This window comes from Canis lupus, chromosome X (genome assembly GCF_048164855.1).
Source record: "Canis lupus baileyi chromosome X, mCanLup2.hap1, whole genome shotgun sequence".
Classification (NCBI taxonomy): domain Eukaryota; kingdom Metazoa; phylum Chordata; class Mammalia; order Carnivora; family Canidae; genus Canis; species Canis lupus.
The window spans coordinates 38,307,598-38,327,043 of record NC_132876.1 but is presented as its reverse complement, the minus strand read 5'-3'; the positions used below and the strand labels follow the sequence as shown (position 1 = coordinate 38,327,043).

At 41.3% G+C, this 19,446-nt stretch overlaps 1 protein-coding gene across 3 annotated transcripts in view; it reads right to left on the bottom strand.

The window, feature by feature from the left end:
• AMOT (angiomotin) overlaps nucleotides 1–19,446 on the bottom strand; it is a 64,250-nt gene that overhangs the window by 12,540 nt on the left and 32,264 nt on the right. For all 3 annotated transcript variants that reach the window (XM_072818105.1, XM_072818107.1, XM_072818106.1), the window contains 3 exons: nucleotides 18,081–18,226; nucleotides 2,855–3,004; nucleotides 1,967–2,157 (listed from right to left, as the gene is read on the bottom strand). In XM_072818105.1, coding sequence (XP_072674206.1) covers nucleotides 1,967–2,157; nucleotides 2,855–3,004; nucleotides 18,081–18,226 — 487 coding nt within the window. The remainder of the gene's footprint in view (nucleotides 1–1,966; nucleotides 2,158–2,854; nucleotides 3,005–18,080; nucleotides 18,227–19,446) is intronic.

The following is a 19,446-nucleotide window of genomic DNA, read 5'->3' as shown; positions in this document are numbered from 1 at the left end:
GATACTCTCATTTTGCAGGAATTTGAACACAATCTCTCAATTCCCCCTGTGGACTGGATTAAAAGGCATGCAAAAAGTATACAGTCCAGATACAGGATGTTTGTCTGAGGAACTAACATCAGGTATTTCTACTAGGTGGATACTGGCTGCTTTTTATCATATGAAATAATAAACACACACATTTTACTGAAAACAGTGATTCCATGAAAACTTTCTATGGACTGATTTCAACAAATTTGATTTAAATTAAATCTACCATATGGAAGGCAACAGATTCTAGAAAGAAATCTGTCTGACAGGGGGTTTCCTCCAATACTCAAAACTTTCCAGGGAGGAAGGAAGGGGGAGGGTTCATTTCTTTATACAAGGATCCCAGGGACAACCTCTTAGCTTCACTGCCTTTCCTAATCTGAAGTCTATGTTGGAGTCAGTTTTAGCAGTGAATCTCCCAGCACCAAAAACCCTGGCCACTCAACATTTTTTCATGTTGCACACCTTTATGAGCAGAATCTGTCTCAGCTTCTGCGCAAAGATGGCAGAAATTGTCCTGTATCTCCTTTTCGGTGTTAGGGTTGCCAAGTAACCTTTGGATAAGCACAGGGTACAGGAGTTTATTTGGAAGGTAGCAGCTAGAATTCCACTTAACTGTGTTTCTAATCTGCCTCCAAACTTCCCGAGCATCTTTGAGCACAATTGGGCTTCTGTGCCCTCTGTTACTGCCCTGGCATGTACCAAGCACACTGTTTGCAGAAAACAAAGACAGGTAAGCTTAAGCTCATGAGGACCTCAAAATTAGGGCAGAGGTGATTCCCATCCCTTTAAAGTTTTTAGAGGATGCCTGGAGACGGGAAGAGTGTGGTAGAGATGTCTTCCTGGAGAACTAGGAGTAGGTTTGCAAACCACCAGCCCAGCTCTCCAGCGCTGCCCTCCCTCTGATTTGGCATGAGAAGGAATCACAGATAAATGTGTCCTCCACCCCCTCCGCACAGGATGTACATCCCAGCCTAGACTCTAGCAAGTGTTTCCACATTTCTCCAGCTCACCATGTTTAGGAGAACGTTAAAAACAGCACTGGGGTTTTTAATAACTTTCTGGGTAGAGACTCTATGGGTGTAGTGTGCTCTGGCAGCCCCTCAGATACTCAACTGTAGCTGAAGGCTCTTGTCCATCTCTCCAACAAACAGGCCACCTCATGATTCAAATTTAGTTTTTGTTGCTGTTTCTTTCTCTCTTACCCAATTCATGATTACAAACAGCCATGAGACAGATAAACGGGGTAAGAACACTGTTTCCTCCCAAGATCAAGATTTAATGTTTTCACATGAAAGGGGGAAATCTCAGAGGCAAAATAAATAAATAAAATAAAACAAAATCCTCCAGCCACTTTCTATCCCTTACCAAATGGAATATGACCATCTCCATGTCATGCACTCATGAACACAGAGAATGTGGCCTTCAAATATAGACCTGCTCAAAGGGCAGGATGGAGCCATGGTGAGTATAGCCCTTGGCATAGCTTGGGTGAGTCAGAGCTACCAAATGGCGGCAGCCACTCCTGAGTGACATTTCATTTCTGAGTGGCATTTCTCTGAAGAGGCCTCCACTCCAGTCCTGGGGCTAAACAAAGAAAACTGCAAGAAGCTGTGGCTCTGGTGAAGGAGGTGTGCAAACGTTCACTTGATCCCACCTGCAATTGTTCTGGTTCCCAAGGAGAGCCAAGCTATGACTCTAGTGAGTTCATAAGTTAAGGTCAATTTTCAAATTCCTGACCTTCTGCCCTCACAATCTGTTTCACCAGATGAAAGAAAACACATTTAAGCAGAGACTGGGGGTAAGGGGAGGGAAAGAACATTACAGAAAATAACAAGAGAAATGGAAAAATCCATTTTATCAGTCACCTTTGTGTTCTGCCCCCACCCACCCACCCAGGCCCTTCAAGCAGTGACTCTGGCAGCCAGCTACTTACCTCTGAGCAGCAACGGTTGCAGCAGCATCTAGAGCAAAATGTCTCATCACATTCTCCTCCAAATACTTCTGTTCCCATTTAGTCATATCGGCTTCCAGGGCCAGGATCCTCTCCTCCTTCTCCCGAAGGAGCTCCATCAATGCCGTGGCATTGTATTCGGAAACGTTGGTGGGCTGAGAGTTGCCCTGGCGCTGGTTGGGGAGATACAGAGACCCCTCAGGTCAGTGAGAGAATCGTGGTGGTTGAGTCCCATTCGAAGAGCCCCCTATCTTGGAGAGGATTACTGCCCAAGCCACTTCAGTTTGGATTCTGATTCAGAAGCAAGGGGCATCCAAATTTCCTCTTAAGGCAATGGGACTTTCTATCTTGGGCTTCAATATGAGACTCCCTTGGTCAGGAAAGAAGTAATCACTATTCTTGCCTGCCAGCATGGTACACAACAGAAATGGACATTAAACACCTAGGACTGGGGCCCTACTTTGCCCCTAACTTGTTGTGTGGCCTTAAGTGAATCATGCAACCTTTTCTGAGCCTTGATTTTCTTTCATCTAAAAATGAGGAGGGCTATGGCCAGATGACTCTAAAGGCCATATCCAATTCTAAACTGTCTAGGAGTCTATTTGCACAGCATCTTACTTCTTACAGGGTTTATGGTTCATCTGAAAATAAAAGGTGCAAAGATAATAGGCATTAAGGATTTTTCCAGGATAGGAAGCAAAGGAAGCCAACTTCATCTTTATAATTGGAAAGCAGTCTGGAAATAAGATCAAGTAGGGGAAAAAAAACAAACCTAAAGATGAGCACAGGTGTGGTTTTTGTCACCATGTCAGACACTAAATGAAAAATAACCAACCAGGAATGATCTCATTTTCTTTCAGGTCTCCATACCTGCTGAATTCTCAGGGATTCCAGTTCCCTCTCCAGCCGCGTCCTAAGACGATGCTCCAACTGCTCACGTTTTTCGCATGCCGCCTGGAGCTGTACGAGGGCTTGCTGCATCTTCTCCACCTTATCTACATACACCTGCTTCTTTTTCAGCTGGAATTCCAGGTTGGGAGGGTTGCAAGATGGAACAAAAGAGAACAGGATCAATCATGCATCCCCCAAATCCAGCTTTGTGTTTAGATCTCTTTCAGTCCTGCTCCAAAACAAAACAAAAATAAAAAAAAAATTTAAAAAAAGAATGAATGGTAAGAAGGTCCTTCATGATGAGTAGAATGCTGCCTTGTACTTATACAGGGAATGTGATGAGGAAGAGGACTTAGGAGCTCTCTTTCATTTTTTCTTCTCCCTCCGCCCCGCTTTGTTTTCCCCAGACCTATTTCCAACAGTAGAGTCTGTCTTAGATGGCAAGCTTTTAAAATTATTAAAATAATAATCCTTACGGCAAGGTCCTCACCTCTGCTCTTCTTCACTCTAAACTGGAATAGTCCAGGGGCAGTGATGTCTTATTTTGGTCATTACAATAGAGAAATTCTAAAAGATAAAAGGGGGGTTCTCCAGGGAGAAAACCTTAATTTGGTGTGGAAAGGAAACCACTCCCTCTTCCCCCTTATATAAGTGTCTTCTCTCCAAGTGACAAAGAATGGGTGCTGAAGGTCCAAAGAAGTCAGAATCATCTTTTTGAAGTCTGTGGTCCTTGTAATTATCCATTATAGTCATCACTGTCCTTTTGGACAATTTCTGCTTCTCAAAAGTGAAGCTACCACACAATGGTTTTTAAGGGTCTTTAATCTCCTCATTGACTAGCACTGCCCCACTAGATATTTATTAAAAGAACACAGGTCACAAAAAAAATAAAAAAAATAAAAAAAGAACACAGGTCACTTGCAGTTTCTGCCTCAGTCATGAGCCTGAGTTGATAACATTGGACCATAATTTCTCACCCTTATTCTGGGACCTTTAAAGATATCTAAAGACTCGAACTAATGAATTGAATCTAAGACTAAATGAATCAAACATGATTCTTCCTCTTTCCAAGCCTATGAACCATAACCAAAAGCAAAGGTGGAAGCAGGTTAGGACAACGAAATTAAGTTCTTTGTACCCTTGTAATTCATAAGCTAAATCCTGGCTCTATGGGAATGGTGAGATGAGGAGGATCCCAGGGCTCTTTACAGAAGGCATATACCTCCTCAACACTTAGGAAGAGAGGAGTTAGTGCAGCCTTCTCAGCTTGTTAGTCAATGAGGTTATACTTTTTATTATTATTTTTATTCATGAGAGACACACACAGAGAGAGAGGCAGAGACAGGCAGAGGGAGAAGCAGGCTCCTGGTGGGGAGCCTGATGTGGCACTTGATTCCAGGACCCTAGAATCACGACCTAAGCCAAAGGCAGATGCTCAACCACTGAGCCACCCAGGCACCCCGAGGAGGTTATGTTTTTCATCATTATTTGTGGGGTGCCTCTCTTGATAATAAAATCAACCTATGGGGACACCTGAGTGGCTCAGTGGTTGAGCATCTGCCTTTGACTCAGGGCATGATCGTGGGATCTGGGATCGAGTCCCACATCAGGCTCCTGTAGAGAGCCTGCTCCTCCCTCTGCCCATGTCTCTGCCTCTCTCTCTCTGTGTCTCTCATGAATAAATAAATAAAACATTTTTTAAAAAATCAACCTATGGACTCTTTCTAAAGCAGAAATCCCTCTGAGCTAGTCATATCTGTCATTATCATTTTCATGGAAGCTGAGGTTAGGGATACTTTCACTACTAAGATCTAAATCAAAATATTATCAATAACCTTGTCAAGAGGAAATTGAAGGATTCAGCTCAACTCTAACTTGTCAACAAATTCCCAAGCCCTTTGAACTACCTAGGCAGATAGTTGCAATGTTAGAACTTACCTACCCTTCCAGTATTGCCCACCCCCATTTAACTGGGCCAAGACAGCAGGACCAGCCAGACTCCCCCCATCGAGGAAACCAGGCAACTTCTTAGTGGTAATGAGTTCAAATCATTGCTGTCTAGAATGGCCAGTCAGACAGCAAGAGCATGTGCTGGACTGTCCTTGTCTTATAATTGCCTTCTCCCCAAATCAGAATTGCTTAACTTTATCTAGGTTGCAGAAAACCTGTCTCATATTTTCCTACTAGATCTGTGGTATGCTTTGCCTAGGTGACCAAGAAAACTTTTAAAAAATTTTTCCTATAATTTTTTGACATTTCCTTTAATTCTGGGACCTACTTCAATGTAGCCTTATAAACCAGCTGAGGTGAGTTGGAAGTCTACATGTTTTTTTATCAACTAGACGTTTCCCTAGGAAATAAAACAAAACAATACTCATCATTCTCTTTCTCTCAGTAAGCTTACACTTCTCCTTCCTGGGATGGGTCACCATTTGTAACAACACTGAGTACGGCAATGAAGACTGTTAGGCCACACATGTCTCTGCTTTCCTATTTGCTAAGCTTTGAATAATTGGAGAGCAAGGAATATTCTCTATCTTCACCTTCTGGGTTCTATAATCCTCATGAGCTATTTAAAGTTGAATGCATTTATTTGTGAATCACTCTGAAAATCCCAAGGGAGCAGTACAATGCTAATGCACAGGATGTTAACTATAATTAGTTAGGCTTATAGCAGTTATACTTAAAGGCAATTAAAGTGAGCATGCAGTTCTTGCCTTGATGGTAAAGTACTCTGGTGTAAGCTCAGAGAACTGAAAAATAAGCAGTCCAAGGCCAGGTGGTTATTTCCATGTCCTGCTTTTCTGGAAAAAGGAAACATTAATATCTTAGCAAAAGCATCTCCAGCAGTAGGAGTTACTCAGCCAACCTTCTGGAAGGGAAAATGGCTGAAGACAGGCATGCAGGTCAGACAACATCCACAAAGCAGGCCAAAAAAATCCAATTATGTTTTGCCACTGGGATGGTTATATATAAGGTACCGAGACTATTGCTGCTGGCATTATTCTCCTCCTACCTTTTTTATAAGAAAAACAGGTATAGCTCACCCATAAAGACCACAGTCACCTAGTAAATACTTAATCCCTGGACAAATTATGACAGAAGAGGACAATTCTAGGATTCTACCAATGCAAGACCCTATAGATGAAATCAACAAGTCAGCTATATTCTAAGTTACGTGCTCTATGTTTCCTAGATCTTATATTTATTTATTTATTTATTTGTTTGTTTATTTATTTATTTATTTTAGAGAGGGAGGCGGAGGTGCAAAGGGAAGGGGAGGGAGAATCTTGAGCAAGCTCCACACCCATCGCAGAGCCTAACACAGAACTCCATCTCACGACCCTGAGATCATGACCTGAGCCAAAATCAAGAATCGGACGCTCAACTGACTGAACCATCCAGGTGCCCCTTAGACCTCACCCATATTTAGAAAAAAACAAAGGTAGGTCTGTATGGCTCATTAACTCCTCTACAATCGTTATTTGCTTCATTTTTACCTTCATCATGAAAAACCTCCTTTTGTTTTCTGCCTTGTCTCCTGTGCTAAGCTCCTCAAATGTTAAACTGGTAATTAGGACATTCTGGGTTCCCAACTTCATCTTTCAAGGTCATCAGAAATGTCAGTGGCTCCTTCTTAGGTAAAGAGAGAGGCCACACAGTAAATGGTTATGGTTATGAGCTTTGGCCTCAGACTGTCTGTGTTCAAATCCTGGCTCTCCCACACACTAGGTTTACAACCTTAGGTAAGATCCTTAATCTCTCTGAGCTTCCATTTATTTATTCATCAACATGGAGATGATGAAGATGTGATATACCTCTAAAAGGATCAAATGAGAGAACACATGAAGTGCTTAGTAGACTGCCCAGTACAAAAAGTACTTAACATTGTTCCTTTTTTGAAGAGAAAGTTAATGCCAAATCACACATGCTCTAATCCTTTCAACTTTGAACATTCATGCCAGAAAGCCTAGATATGGTTTTCATTTCAGTGACTCTCATTATCATATCAGTGTCTAATTAAGACATACCAAAGAGACAAATAACAATAAAGAGAGAAACAGATTAATAAATATAGAGAACATACTGGTGGTTGCCAAATGGGAGAGCAGTGGGGGGGATGGGCAAAATGGGTGAAGGGGATTAAGAGGTACAAACTTCCAGTTATAAAATATGTAAGTCATGGGTATGAAAAGCACAGCATAAAGAATGTAGCCAATAATATGGTAATACACTTATCATGGTAAGCATTTTATCATGTACATACTTGTTGAATCACAATGCTGTACACCTACAACTAATATTGTAGGTCAACTACACTTAAAGATTTTAAAAAAAGACATTAAAAATCTAGCCATTTTCCCCTAGGAAGATATATAAAACTAAGCCTCAAGGTGCCTGGGTGGCTCAGTCAGTTAAGCATTGATTTCAGCTCAGGTCATGATCTCAGGGTCATGAGATCGAGGCCCATACCAGGTTCTGCACTGGGAATGGAGACTGATTAAGACTCTCTCGCCTTCTGCCCACCCCCCCGCCAAACAAAAAGAAAAAAAAACTAAGCCTCAAACACTTCATATGACAGAGCTTCAGATATCTTTATGGGACAAGGCCATTCACTGGCAATACAATTAGAAGCAAGGACTAGTTAGCTGCAAGGACACCATATTTTCTCCAAAATACCTGACTTGGGGGCACCTCCACTTTGTGAGAAATAAATATTTACAGTCAAAAGTACCATTGAAAGAGCCTTAGGCAGAGCTCATTCCCCACCACATACACACACACACACATGCACGCACGCACAAGAATCAGCTATTTCTATTTGACAGCAAAATGAAAGGTAAAAGAACATAGTGGCAATCAGGAGACTTGAATTCTAGTTCTAGCTCCACTATTGATGGTACTTTGCTTCCCTACTTTTGGCTTCAGGGTCCTTGTTTGTAAAAAAATGAGGAGGGTTATAGGAGTCAGCAAAGCAAAATGGTCAGCAGCAGGCCAAATCCATCCATCCCCATTTCTTTACACACTGACTACCAATGCCTTCTGGCTAGAAAGGCAGAGTTGAGCAGGTGCACTTGCAAAAGAAACTGTATGGTCTACAAAACTGAAACTATTTACTCTCTGGTCCTTTGTAAATAAAGTGCAAGACAATGGAGTGATTTTCAAACTGGTCTGTGGAGTGATTCAGAGGCCACTATGGAAGGTAAGTTGTATCAGATACCTTCTCTTGTATGTGTTTTATATTTTAGGGTTCCACATAAAACTTAAGATCCAAACAAAGATTACAACATTTTTGAAAATATGTAGGAATATATATTGCATGTTGTCTGTCTAGGATTCCTAGAGACTGGGCCTCCCATCTTACCTTATTCTATTATCTTTTCGTACTTGACTCTTCAGCATGGTTAAATAATTTAAGGTTCCTGAGGACCCCATGGCTCATTGCCCTTGGATATGGCATTCTTAGTCTTAGGAGAGAGCACTGACCAGTAAGTTTTAAAAAATTAAAAAAGAAACCCACACTAGGCTACATAGATGGTCTCAGATGGGCTCTGATAGTCTTCCAGTTTACAAATATTTCATGGATCTGCTCTTCCCCTTTTTACCTTCAACACTGACCAATAATTAAGAAAGGAGGCAAAATGAAATCCTAGAATTCTGTATGAGCACATTCTTTTTTTTTTTTTTTGAGCACATTCTTGGAGGTAAAAACAAAACAGAAGTTCTGCCTTAGTTTGTATGTATGTACATGAAAAAGACAGAACATATAATGTGTGTACTCTCCATAGAATCCTAGATGATCCTATGGTTTTTCTATGTCTTCAGTATTAAGAAAGTGAAAAGTTTACTTGAAACATTTCCGAAGTCAAGGTAGTGGCTCAGGTCTAAAGATGAGTACCCACAGGCCTCTAGAAGAAGCCAAGTAAATCCATCATTTAAACCAAATTCCCTCTGGATATTCAGTGAATAGGGGAAATCATTCTATCCATTCAAGTTTTCTTACCAAACACCAATTTTCAAAAACTTGTCAAAGCTCCCTTTCCTTTGCTTTCTTTGATTCTATGTTCTCCTATTGTGGTTCCTTAAATCAATCTTACTTTCTGTCTTGATATTTTAGACTCACCTTCCCTTCCAATCCCATCTCTGCCTCTTGTTATACCACAAAGGTTTAATCTATGATAGTTTATTCTTTTGCTTCTATACTGATGGTTCTTAACTGGGAGCTATGTCTCCCCCAGGGATCACACAGCAACGTGTGGAGACATTTCTGGCTGTCATAGCTAGGGGTAGGCTTCTACTGGCTTTTTGTGGGTAGAAATCAGGTATACTGCTAAACATCCCACAGTCCGTAAGATAGCCTCCTCTACGACTACCAGTGAAGAATTATCTGGCCCCAAATGCCAATAGCCTTGAGGTGGAGAATCCTTGATCTGCATTTACGCACTACTGGAGATCTCATTTATCCCCACTTTCAACAACTGCTTATATTCACATGTTAATGTTATCATACTCTCTAGTCACAGACCTCTAGCCAAGTGCAAGATTTCTCACTGACACCTTAATGTGTCCCAGACTGCTTTTATATTTCCTTAAAAGGCTATCCTTTTGATAGTTCAGTCATTATCATCACTTACTCTATTTTTCTAGTCTCAAAATCTTGAAATTATTGTTTTTCTTCTTTCCTCTGTCCACCATACCCAATCTCTGTCTATTACTATGTATTAATTCTAACATATCTCATATTCTTGTTTCCGTATATTTTCATGGCCTACGTAGTTCTTTTCTTTAAAGATTTATTTATTTACTTGAGAGAGAGAACACAAGCATGAGGGGCAGAGGGAAAGGGAGAGAAAATCTCAAGCAGGCTCTGTGCTGAGTGTGGAGCCCAACATGGGGCTTTATCCTACAACCCTGAGACCATGACCCATGCCGAAACAGAGAGCTGGATGCTCAACCAACTGCACCACCTGGGTGCTCCTTTAGCCTACATAGTTTTAAATTCTAATTTCACAACTAAGTTATTAGAACAACCTAACAGATCTCCATACTTTCAGTTGCCCTCTCCCATCTGCACATAAGCACATGTACACACAGACACACAGTCCATCCTATATACAGTTGCTATAACAGACTTCCTCAAGTAGTACATTATGGCACTGCTTTATTTAAGAACAGAGCAATCTACTGCTAGCATATCCATTCAAGTAGTATTGATTAGGTACCTACTATATCCTAGGCACCTTCATACCTTCTCTCTCACTTCTTTTCTCTTTAAGATTTTATTTATTTATTCATGAGAGACACACAGAGAGGCAGAGACATAGGCAGAGGGATAAGCAGACTCCCTTCAGGGAGCCCGATGCAGGACTTGATCTCAGGACCCCAGGATCACAACCTGAGCCAAAGGCAGACACTCAACCACTGAACCACCCAGGTGCCCCTCTATCTCATTTATTTAGGCCAGATTTCTTCTCTCTCATCCATATCTCATGCTACTTGGTACTTTTCATTTCCCCCAATCTGCTAGCACACTCCCCTGTCCAGTCTAGATATGGCTCTTAAAAATGTTTTTATCAAAACGTTCCAGCCTCCTACTGCCTTAAAATTCAACCAGGCCTATCTTGCAAATAATCAACCTCTGTATTAATCTAATCATTTCTTTCTTTCTTTTTTTGGTTTTTAGTCTGATCATTTTTTCATCCCTCCTCACCATATCACTAAACTCTACAGGAGTTTTTCCTTGACTAATCTTACTGGACCCTGATTGCTGCTTTTCTCAAAAGCCTCTCATAATGTGTATTCTATTAGTAGTCACTGTATAAGATTTTATTCATGTGTGGATTCCTTCATTCTCTCAATAGATATTTCCTGAATACTTTTCATATGTCAGGCCCTATTCTACATCTGAGAGCAGTAGTGATGCAATGGGAAGCAACACAAAGTCCCTGCCCCACTGGAGAGCAGTACCCCAAAAGCCCCATAAGGGCAGGGACCTTCTATTCCTGTGCATCTCTCTGAGATTCTAGTTCTACTTCATTGTTCACTACCCTCTTGGTGACCAGTTAATATTATTTAGCTCTCAAATAGAAGAGTAAAAATGTGCATAGCATAGCTTAGCTATAACACTACAAATATATGAACAATAAACACATTCATCAGTGTATTTACTTTGTCTGGCAAGTCAAGTTAAGGGTTTCAAGTCATTCTGATTCAGAGATAAATTTTTAAAAGGGAATCATAAAGTGGGAAGAACAGCAGAAAGGCAATCCAATGAAGAATAGGGCAAATACCCTCGAGCTCAATCAATCATATTTTTCCATTGCACTTCTGTAATAATTTGAACCCATTCCCAAGCATTTGGCAGATCTCTTAACCCCCTTCTGACTCAGTAAAATCTGATCCCTGCAAATGAATACCACATGATGGCATCCCTTCACTCCCTCCAACAACTGTGGATGTCTTTCAAATTTATTTTTTAAATGATGGCTATATACAAAATTACTTCTAGGGCTCCAGAGTACCCATTTATCTCAGCCATTTGCAAGGAAGTAATTTAATCATTGACCATTTCCATTTATATGCTGATGGACAAAGCATAGTGTAGGATATTTTAGAATTAAGAGATCTGGGTTTTGTCCTAGATTTATCACTGTCTGCACTTTAATTTCCTAATCTGTTAAAAGAAGACAAAACTTGCAAGGCTCGTGGTGGAAGATACAATAATATATTTGAAAATGTTTTCAAAAAAGTTAAAAAAATACATAGGTGGTAGAGATGAATAAGCAGAATACAGAATTCTTAGGGAGTGAAAATACTCTGTATGATACCATGATGGTAGATATAGTCACTATACATTTATCCAAACTCATAGAAGGTACAACACCAAGAGTTAACCCTAATATAAACTATGGACTTTGGATCACTGATGTGTGAACACAGGTTCATCAATTGTAACAGATTTTACCTCTCTGGTGGATGGTGTTGATAATGGTGGAGGCTATGCAGGTATGGGAGCAGGGAGTAGATGGAAAATCTCTGTACCTTCCCTTCTGTTTTCCTGGGAACCTAAAACTGCTATTAAAAAAGGTAAAGTCTTAAAAAATAATGAAAATATATATACAGATGGATAGGTAGAGGGGGAAGGCTATTATTACTGGCTGGATGAACATCACCACATGCATACAACTCATTAGCTATAAGACATTAAAAGTAGTTATGCAGAGCTAAGTCCGGTGCCATAGAGGACATCCTTCATTATGTTTGATTTTCATCTTCCCTTCCATTGCCACAACCCCACTCACCGTGTCACAGATGTCACAGTGAAAGTGTATCTTCTCTGCCCCTCTCCTTCATACAACTAGTTTATATGTTGCCCCATGACCCTTCCGTGATTTCTGTGTGATCTTGAATTAGCCTTAATGAGGAACCCCTGGCTCCAAGTAAGAGTTCCCTCTGAAGCAATTTAGTAACACTACCCTGGTATTAGTGAGCTATCTCCATCTATTGCCAAGAGGCTGTGGTCTACTGGTGGATATTAAAAGAAGTGAAGAGTAGAAAGCACCTCTAGAAACTTGCTACCAAGAGAACCGAGTTCATTCTGTTGAGAAGACTAAAGAAATTACACAAGGCTTCCAATTTGGGAATGTAAAAAGTTAAAATCATAGGAAAAACTGAGAAAAACAAGTTCTGAGAGGTCACTCCATCTCTATTTGGGGTGGGGACATAATTTCTTAACATATTGGGTGGAGCAGCACCTACTTCAAAAAAAAAAAAAAATAGGGATCCCTGGGTGGCGCAGCGGTTTGGCGCCTGCCTTTGGCTCAGGGCGCAATCCTGGAGACCCGGGATCGAATCCCACGTCGGGCTCCCAGTGCATGGAGCCTGCTTCTCCCTCTGCCTGTGTCTCTGCCTCTCTCTCTCTCTGTGTGACTATCATAAATAAAAATATATATATACTGCCGGGGGTGCCTGGGCAGCTTAGTCAGTTGAGCCTCGGACTCCTGATTTCAGCTCAGGTCATGATCTCAGGGTCATAAGATAGAGCCCTCCTTCAGGCTCCATGCAGGGTGTGAAGCATGCTTAAGATTCTCTCTCTCTCCCTCCCCTCTTCTCCACACTCTCTCTCTAAAAAAATGCTGCCATAAATATGGGAAATGTCATCCTTGGATGAAGTACCCTTCAAATAAGCCAATAATCCATCAGCAGAACACCCTGGAAGATTCCTGGGTACAAAATGTACATTATCTGAATTCTTATCAATGCCCTAAATGCACACATAATTAGCACCCTCAGATCTTTCAACCACATTTATAATCCATTATAACTATTGTGTGAGTTCACACAATATGCTATTGTTTGAAGATTATTTTGGATGAGACATAAGCTTCTCTGCCTAGCACATCTTCCTCTAACACTGAGAAAGGGGACTAGTTATGGTACTGTGTGGATAAGTGTGACAGCATAAAACTGTCCATCTCCAAAACCCAAATGACAAATCAATTAAATGGCAAGGGAATTAGAAATAAGAAAGATAGATCAGCCATGAAAGAGTGGTGGAAATGGAAGGGAAACAATATGAATTTTGTTGTGAAGAATTGAGTGGAGTGGCAAAAGGACACCAGAACATGCACAGCCATCAAGAGTTATCACTGCGATGTCTAAATCATCCCGAGTCACTGCAGTTCAGAAAAATTTAACACTTGGGCCCCTTTTCCTTGAATCTCTGTGGCTGTCATTCTAGCCTAAAGCTGAAGAACAAGGCTCACTGGTTTGGGTTGTTGTTGTTGTTGTTGTTGTTGTTGTTGTTTCCAGCCCTCCCACATTCCCTCTGTCCCTTCTAGTGCACTCCGCTTAGTAAGCAGCCCACCCACAGCATCTTCCATCTTTGATCTTGCCAGGGCCTTTTTCCCACCATTCCTGAAACAATTACCCAAGCAGTGGTTCAGCTCTGGATCATCATAAGACAGTAGTCAGCCAGAAGCCTGGGCTGCCTTGAGCCTTGTGAGTGGGATATGCCAGGCATCTGTCAAAACTCTCCAGTGAGATCAAATTAGTGGTAGTTGAGGGGGGAGAAGTTGGGGGAGGTCCCTTCGCGTGCAAGAACACCATGGTTACCGTGGGACTCATAGTTCTTTAGACTTGGAGTTTACTGAGCCTCCACTTCAGTACAACCTTCATACATATCCCAAAAGATAAAGGCAAGGATGGAAAAGGCACCATTTACCTTGGCTGGGGTTTACTGCATAGGCTGCAGATTTGTGGCAAGACCTGGATCACAATGAATCACCAAAAAACCAGGTCTCTCCTTTAGTAAAAGTGCTAGCACCTTCCCAGCAAGATACCTCCTCTGATGTCAACAGAACAGGGTCCATCAGAGAATCTCTGCTGAGTTTGGAAGAGGAAGAAGTTGTGATTGCAGGAGAAGGTTCTCTGTAAGCCTGAGGCATATTTCTGTTAGAGCTTAGAGTACAGTGAAGAGTATCACGAGCAAGAGACTTAATGGGATTAGAAAAATGAAATGAATTTCAGGAAGAGCATCTAAATGAGGACTTTGTACAGAGAAAGACATAAATGTATGCAAGGGTTCTTGGACCACTAAAACTAGTCATAATTTTTCCCTGACCATCTTTTTTTTTATTGAGATATATTTTACATATAACATTGTATTAGCTTCAGGTGTACAACATAATAATTTGGTATGTGTATTGACCTGACCTTGCACTTAGTTGGCTAAGAAAAGATCCCTAGACCAACGACTTAATTTGGGAAAGTTTCCTTCATTCTCATGTGCTAAGTAGACTACAGAGGTTTCCCTTAGAAGAACTTCTAAGGAAAACTCATGGTGCCATGTGTAAGCCATAACTAAATTCTCTGTTTATATGAGACATAGGCAAAGGTCTGACATATCCGTCTGCCTTCAAAAATGACTTTACATAAGTTATCTCCAACACATAGAGGGATACATTTTCTATTCATGAATACCCTTCTTGATTTAGAGATATTCACTAATTTTGTGAACAATGAAGACTCCTTACTAGACTACCTCCAGAGCTACCTTCCCTAATGTTCCCATACATTAAAATTGTACCCCAGATAGAACAAGCCCTAATGGGGCTTGAGTCACAGTGGAAGAGCAAAAATCCAATGATTAATTTATGTATTTGAGAGTAAGAAAAAGGGATATTTTCCTTTGAATATCAAAACGGAGATAACACAACCACCACCCAGGAGCAAACCCAGTTCTGACAGGCTGCTAAAACAGGAAAGAAAATAAAAATCAGTGGATTTTTTCCTGAGACATGTTTCAAGCCCATACATGTGCTAGAGGTGACCAACTTTGAGAGTCTGGAAGACATTACATGGCCTCTGCCTTTGCAATTCCATTGAGTAGAAGGCTCCCAGCCTGCTCTCTCCATCAAATGTTCCACCTCCTTTAGCAACAATTCAGAATTTCCCAACAACTAGACTCTGCGCAAAAGTACAAGCTGGATGAAAGCTAAAAAATTAGCAATAATTGAGGAGTTCATTTGAGAGATATAGCTACTAGATGTCATGATTGAATCCTCGTCCAATTTTTAGAACTTCTTTCTTAAATTGTAGATCTATGGGTTTTGGGGGCAGGGCCCTGGAAAGCAACTAAAAATCTCTGGAACGAATGCCCAGAAAAGCCTCAGAAGTCTGAAGCCAGAAATATATACCAGGCAACTCTTTCAGTGAGGGCTGCCCAGTGGGAACTACAAATTAACATCCTCTTCTTAGATGTATATTGTATATTATTTTCATGATTAACAACCAGTTGCCACTGAGCCCTAGGACACAGCAAACCAATATAGTTGCAGGGTCTTTGTCCCCATTTATCTCCTACTAGAAGGGTACTCTTCCTGGAGGGGCAGTAGGGCTGTGTATACACCCTAATCTCAAATCAGTCTGGACAAGCTTCTCATAGTCTTGTTGAGAAAGGGGGGCCCAATGGGCGACACATTTTTTTTTTAATGAAAAGATGCAGAGGTTACTAGATCTGAACAAGTGCCCACATTTTCTCTTTGGGAATGGAACCAAAGGATGATTCAGCCAGGGAGACAAGCAGCAAGGTCTAGGGAATGAAGAGTCATGAGATTCCAGTTTTATTACTGGCTCTACCCAAGACTTGCCATGTGACCACCAGCAAACTACTTCTCAGCCAGTCTCTCAGTGTTCCCTTCTCCAAAAGAATACAGTCTTATCCTTGTTCTGTAATTTACTCTGTGGTTTCCTCAAAAAGAAAGGAAGAAAAAGAATATATGAGGTGTAGCAAAAGGCTAAAGGGTGTGCTCCTAGGTCTGGATACCAGACATATACAAGTATTCCTTATGTTCAATAAAGCAACTTTTCAGAATTTCTGATGTAGACAGCTGATGAAGCAAGACATTAGCCTGATTTTATACAACCTGCAGTTTAATGATTAAGCAATTCAGGTCAAAGACATCATTGGTTAGCTGACCTTACCTACTGGAAATGTATGAACCCACAACCCAGCTCCAACAAGCATTTTTTTAAAAAGTTTTATTTATTTGAGAGTGAGAGTGTGAACAAGCAGGAGGAGGGGCAGAGAGAGAGAATCTCAAGATGACTCCCTGCTGAGCACAAACCCCATGCAGGGCTTGATCTCACAACCCTTCAGGATCATGATCTGAGTGGAAATCAGGAGATGGACGCTTAACCAACTAAGCCATTCAGGCGCCCCTCCAATAAGCATTTTAATCTCCACCCCCAAAGCAAAGGATATCTATAAGTCAGACTCTAGGAACTAGAACCATTCCTCTACTGAGAGAGAAGCAGCAGGCAATCAATGAAAGGTGGAAAAACAGCTCAAATACAAGAGGCAAAATGCTGAGGGTCACTAAACACTTTTTTTGGTCTCAAGTTTATAAAGCTTCCAATTTGTCACAATGGAGGTGATTTTTTCCTCTTAAAACAATTCAAATTTTAGAATAGTGAGTGAGATGTGAAATTTTCTTCACCAAGTTACACTTTGGCATCAATTTTTGCTGGAACACACCCATTCCCTGAAGTACAAAACATCGAAGAGTTAGTAGTACTTCAATACAATGACAACGGACATCCAAGATTAATTAATGACAGACCAGCAGCACATTCCCTCTATTTCACATGAATACAGTTCTGTGTTGCAATCTAATAACATCTACATTAAGACTAATCAGATACATATTTATCATATGCTTCGTAGTTTGGGGGTCCCTGTATTTGTCAAAGAAAAACTCCATCCTTGCACACAAATAACCAACAGTTTCACCTCACCATGTACCTACATTGCACAATCTAGCCAGGAAGACCCAGGGCACAGCTCCTGGCCTGCCATAAACTGTAAATTGTCCCTGAGTCCCAACCTGTTCCAGACCCCTTCAAGATTGCTTCTACTTCAAAACCAATCTGCAAAATAAATCCTAGGACAAGGGGCATAGCCATTAAGATTATTTATTTATTTTTATGTAAGGAGACCAACTTCCCACCGAGTATGGGGAGACCAGGACTATTTTGATTTAAGATCCTTGGAGTACTTTAAAATATCTTGAATCATTTTATAGTTCTCCTAAGATAAAGCTTTCAAGCCCTAAAAGAGGAGGAATTAAAAAGTATATATCTGTCATAGGCTTAAGGCAGAGCTAGGTCCATAGTAAGAACTAGGAGGTGGTGGTTAGCTTATTATGTGAAGGAGCAAATGGAAATTGCTCCTTGACCTTGGTGATTTTCTATTCTGGAGCCAAAGGAAGGTACTTGCAGAGAGGAGAAAAGAAATCAAAGTCCACTCACATCAGCACAGCTCTAACTAGGAGTAGCAGATGGTAGGGTACCTGGGAAGCTCAGTCAGTTAAGTGTCTGGCTTGTGACTTTGGCTTGGGTTGTGAGATTGAACCCCAGAGCCTGGAGTCAGGCTGCACTCTCAGTGGGGAGCCTGCTTGGGAGTCTCTCTCTCCCCTTCTGCCCCTCCCCCAGCTTGTCTTTTCTCTCATGCACTCTCTCTTCAATCAATCAATCAATCAATCAATCAATCTTTTTTTTCTTTTTTTTAAAAAGCAGATGGTACCTTCCTGTTGGGGGACTGTGTAGCTGCCAGTACACCAAAATGGAGAGTACCCCAGTGCCCTTGATTCCCCAGTTCTTTCCCACCTCGGGCTCATATGCTACCTAAGAAAACTACACATACCTCTTCTTCCAGCTTGACCACCTTGGCCTGGGCATTGCTCAGGGCCTGGTCTCGAATTTCAATGTGTCTCCGTTGGTCCTCATTGGTAGAACGGGCAGTAGCTAGCTCAGCTTCCAGCTTCTCCTTCTCCTTCTGGCTTTCCTTATCTATCAAGACATGAATTATCATTACTGCCATTCCAGAGCTGGCTCAAAAACTTACCCGAGCACACTGACAATCATACCCATTACTAAACATTCTCTAACACACAGCTAAAAGAACCAGCAGACCCAAGATCTGCACTCTCTTGCTGGCTTTACCGCTAACTTGCTATGTAAATTCAGAAAAGTCATTTAACAATGGTTGTGCAGAAGCAATGTGAAAGTAGATGCAAAGTGTTATGAAAGGTGTTATGCAAAGAATACACAAACACACACACCAGAGGAACAGGTAGGCTTGTCTCTTCAATTTTATTTCTTCAAGTGGTCTTGTATTGGCAAAGGAGCAACTAAGCCCCTCAAATTTTCCCATTATCTCATAATATATTAAATCAAAATGAAAATGGTATTTCACAGAATATATAAAACTCCAAACCCTACTCTTTACTAACATTAATTTCCAATTGAAATAAATCCAGGATTGTGTTGTAGGTACAGAAGCCCATGACACACGTAGTTCATCCCCTCCGAATTTCTAGGTCCCTCCTCTTTTAACTAGGACAGACCTCATACCAGAGACTCAAAGGAGCAATTTGGATTCTCATTTGGAGGTAGTGTGCCCTTCCTCTGAAGACCACGATACTTAAGTTTATAAGAGAAACTAAGAGGGCAGCCTCACCTTCCTTCCCACTCTGACTTTATATATCTATTCAGCTGTACCTCGGAAAGAAATGAGCATTTGTTGAATACTTATTGCACATCAAGTAACTTACTCCTCAGAAAACCCTGCAAGGAAAGTGTTACTCTCTCTTCCCTGTTTTGTATATGACAAAGCAGAGACCCAGAGGCTTTGAGGAACTGGTATGAGGTCTTACAATTAGTGAGTAAGTACATAGTGGAGCCCACACTTAAGGCCAGGCTGTTCTAAACTCTTTCTAACCAGACTGCCTTCTCCTTGGGTTGAGTCGGTTTGGCCTCTCAAGGGTAAGTGGAGCACATTCCCCAGGGGAGGCTTTTCAAGACGGCTTTCTTGCCTCTCGCCACAGTTCCAACCACGCAGCCCCCTGTTGATGTCCAAAGGCAAAAAGAACTGAGGCCACAAGCCATGCCCTCTTCCTTGCTTGCTATATAAGTGGAGTCTAGTTTTCCCTTCTAGAACCATGTGGCAGTATTTCCCCCTGCTGCAAATACAGTTTTTATCTACTAGGTTCCCACATTTTATAAACCAC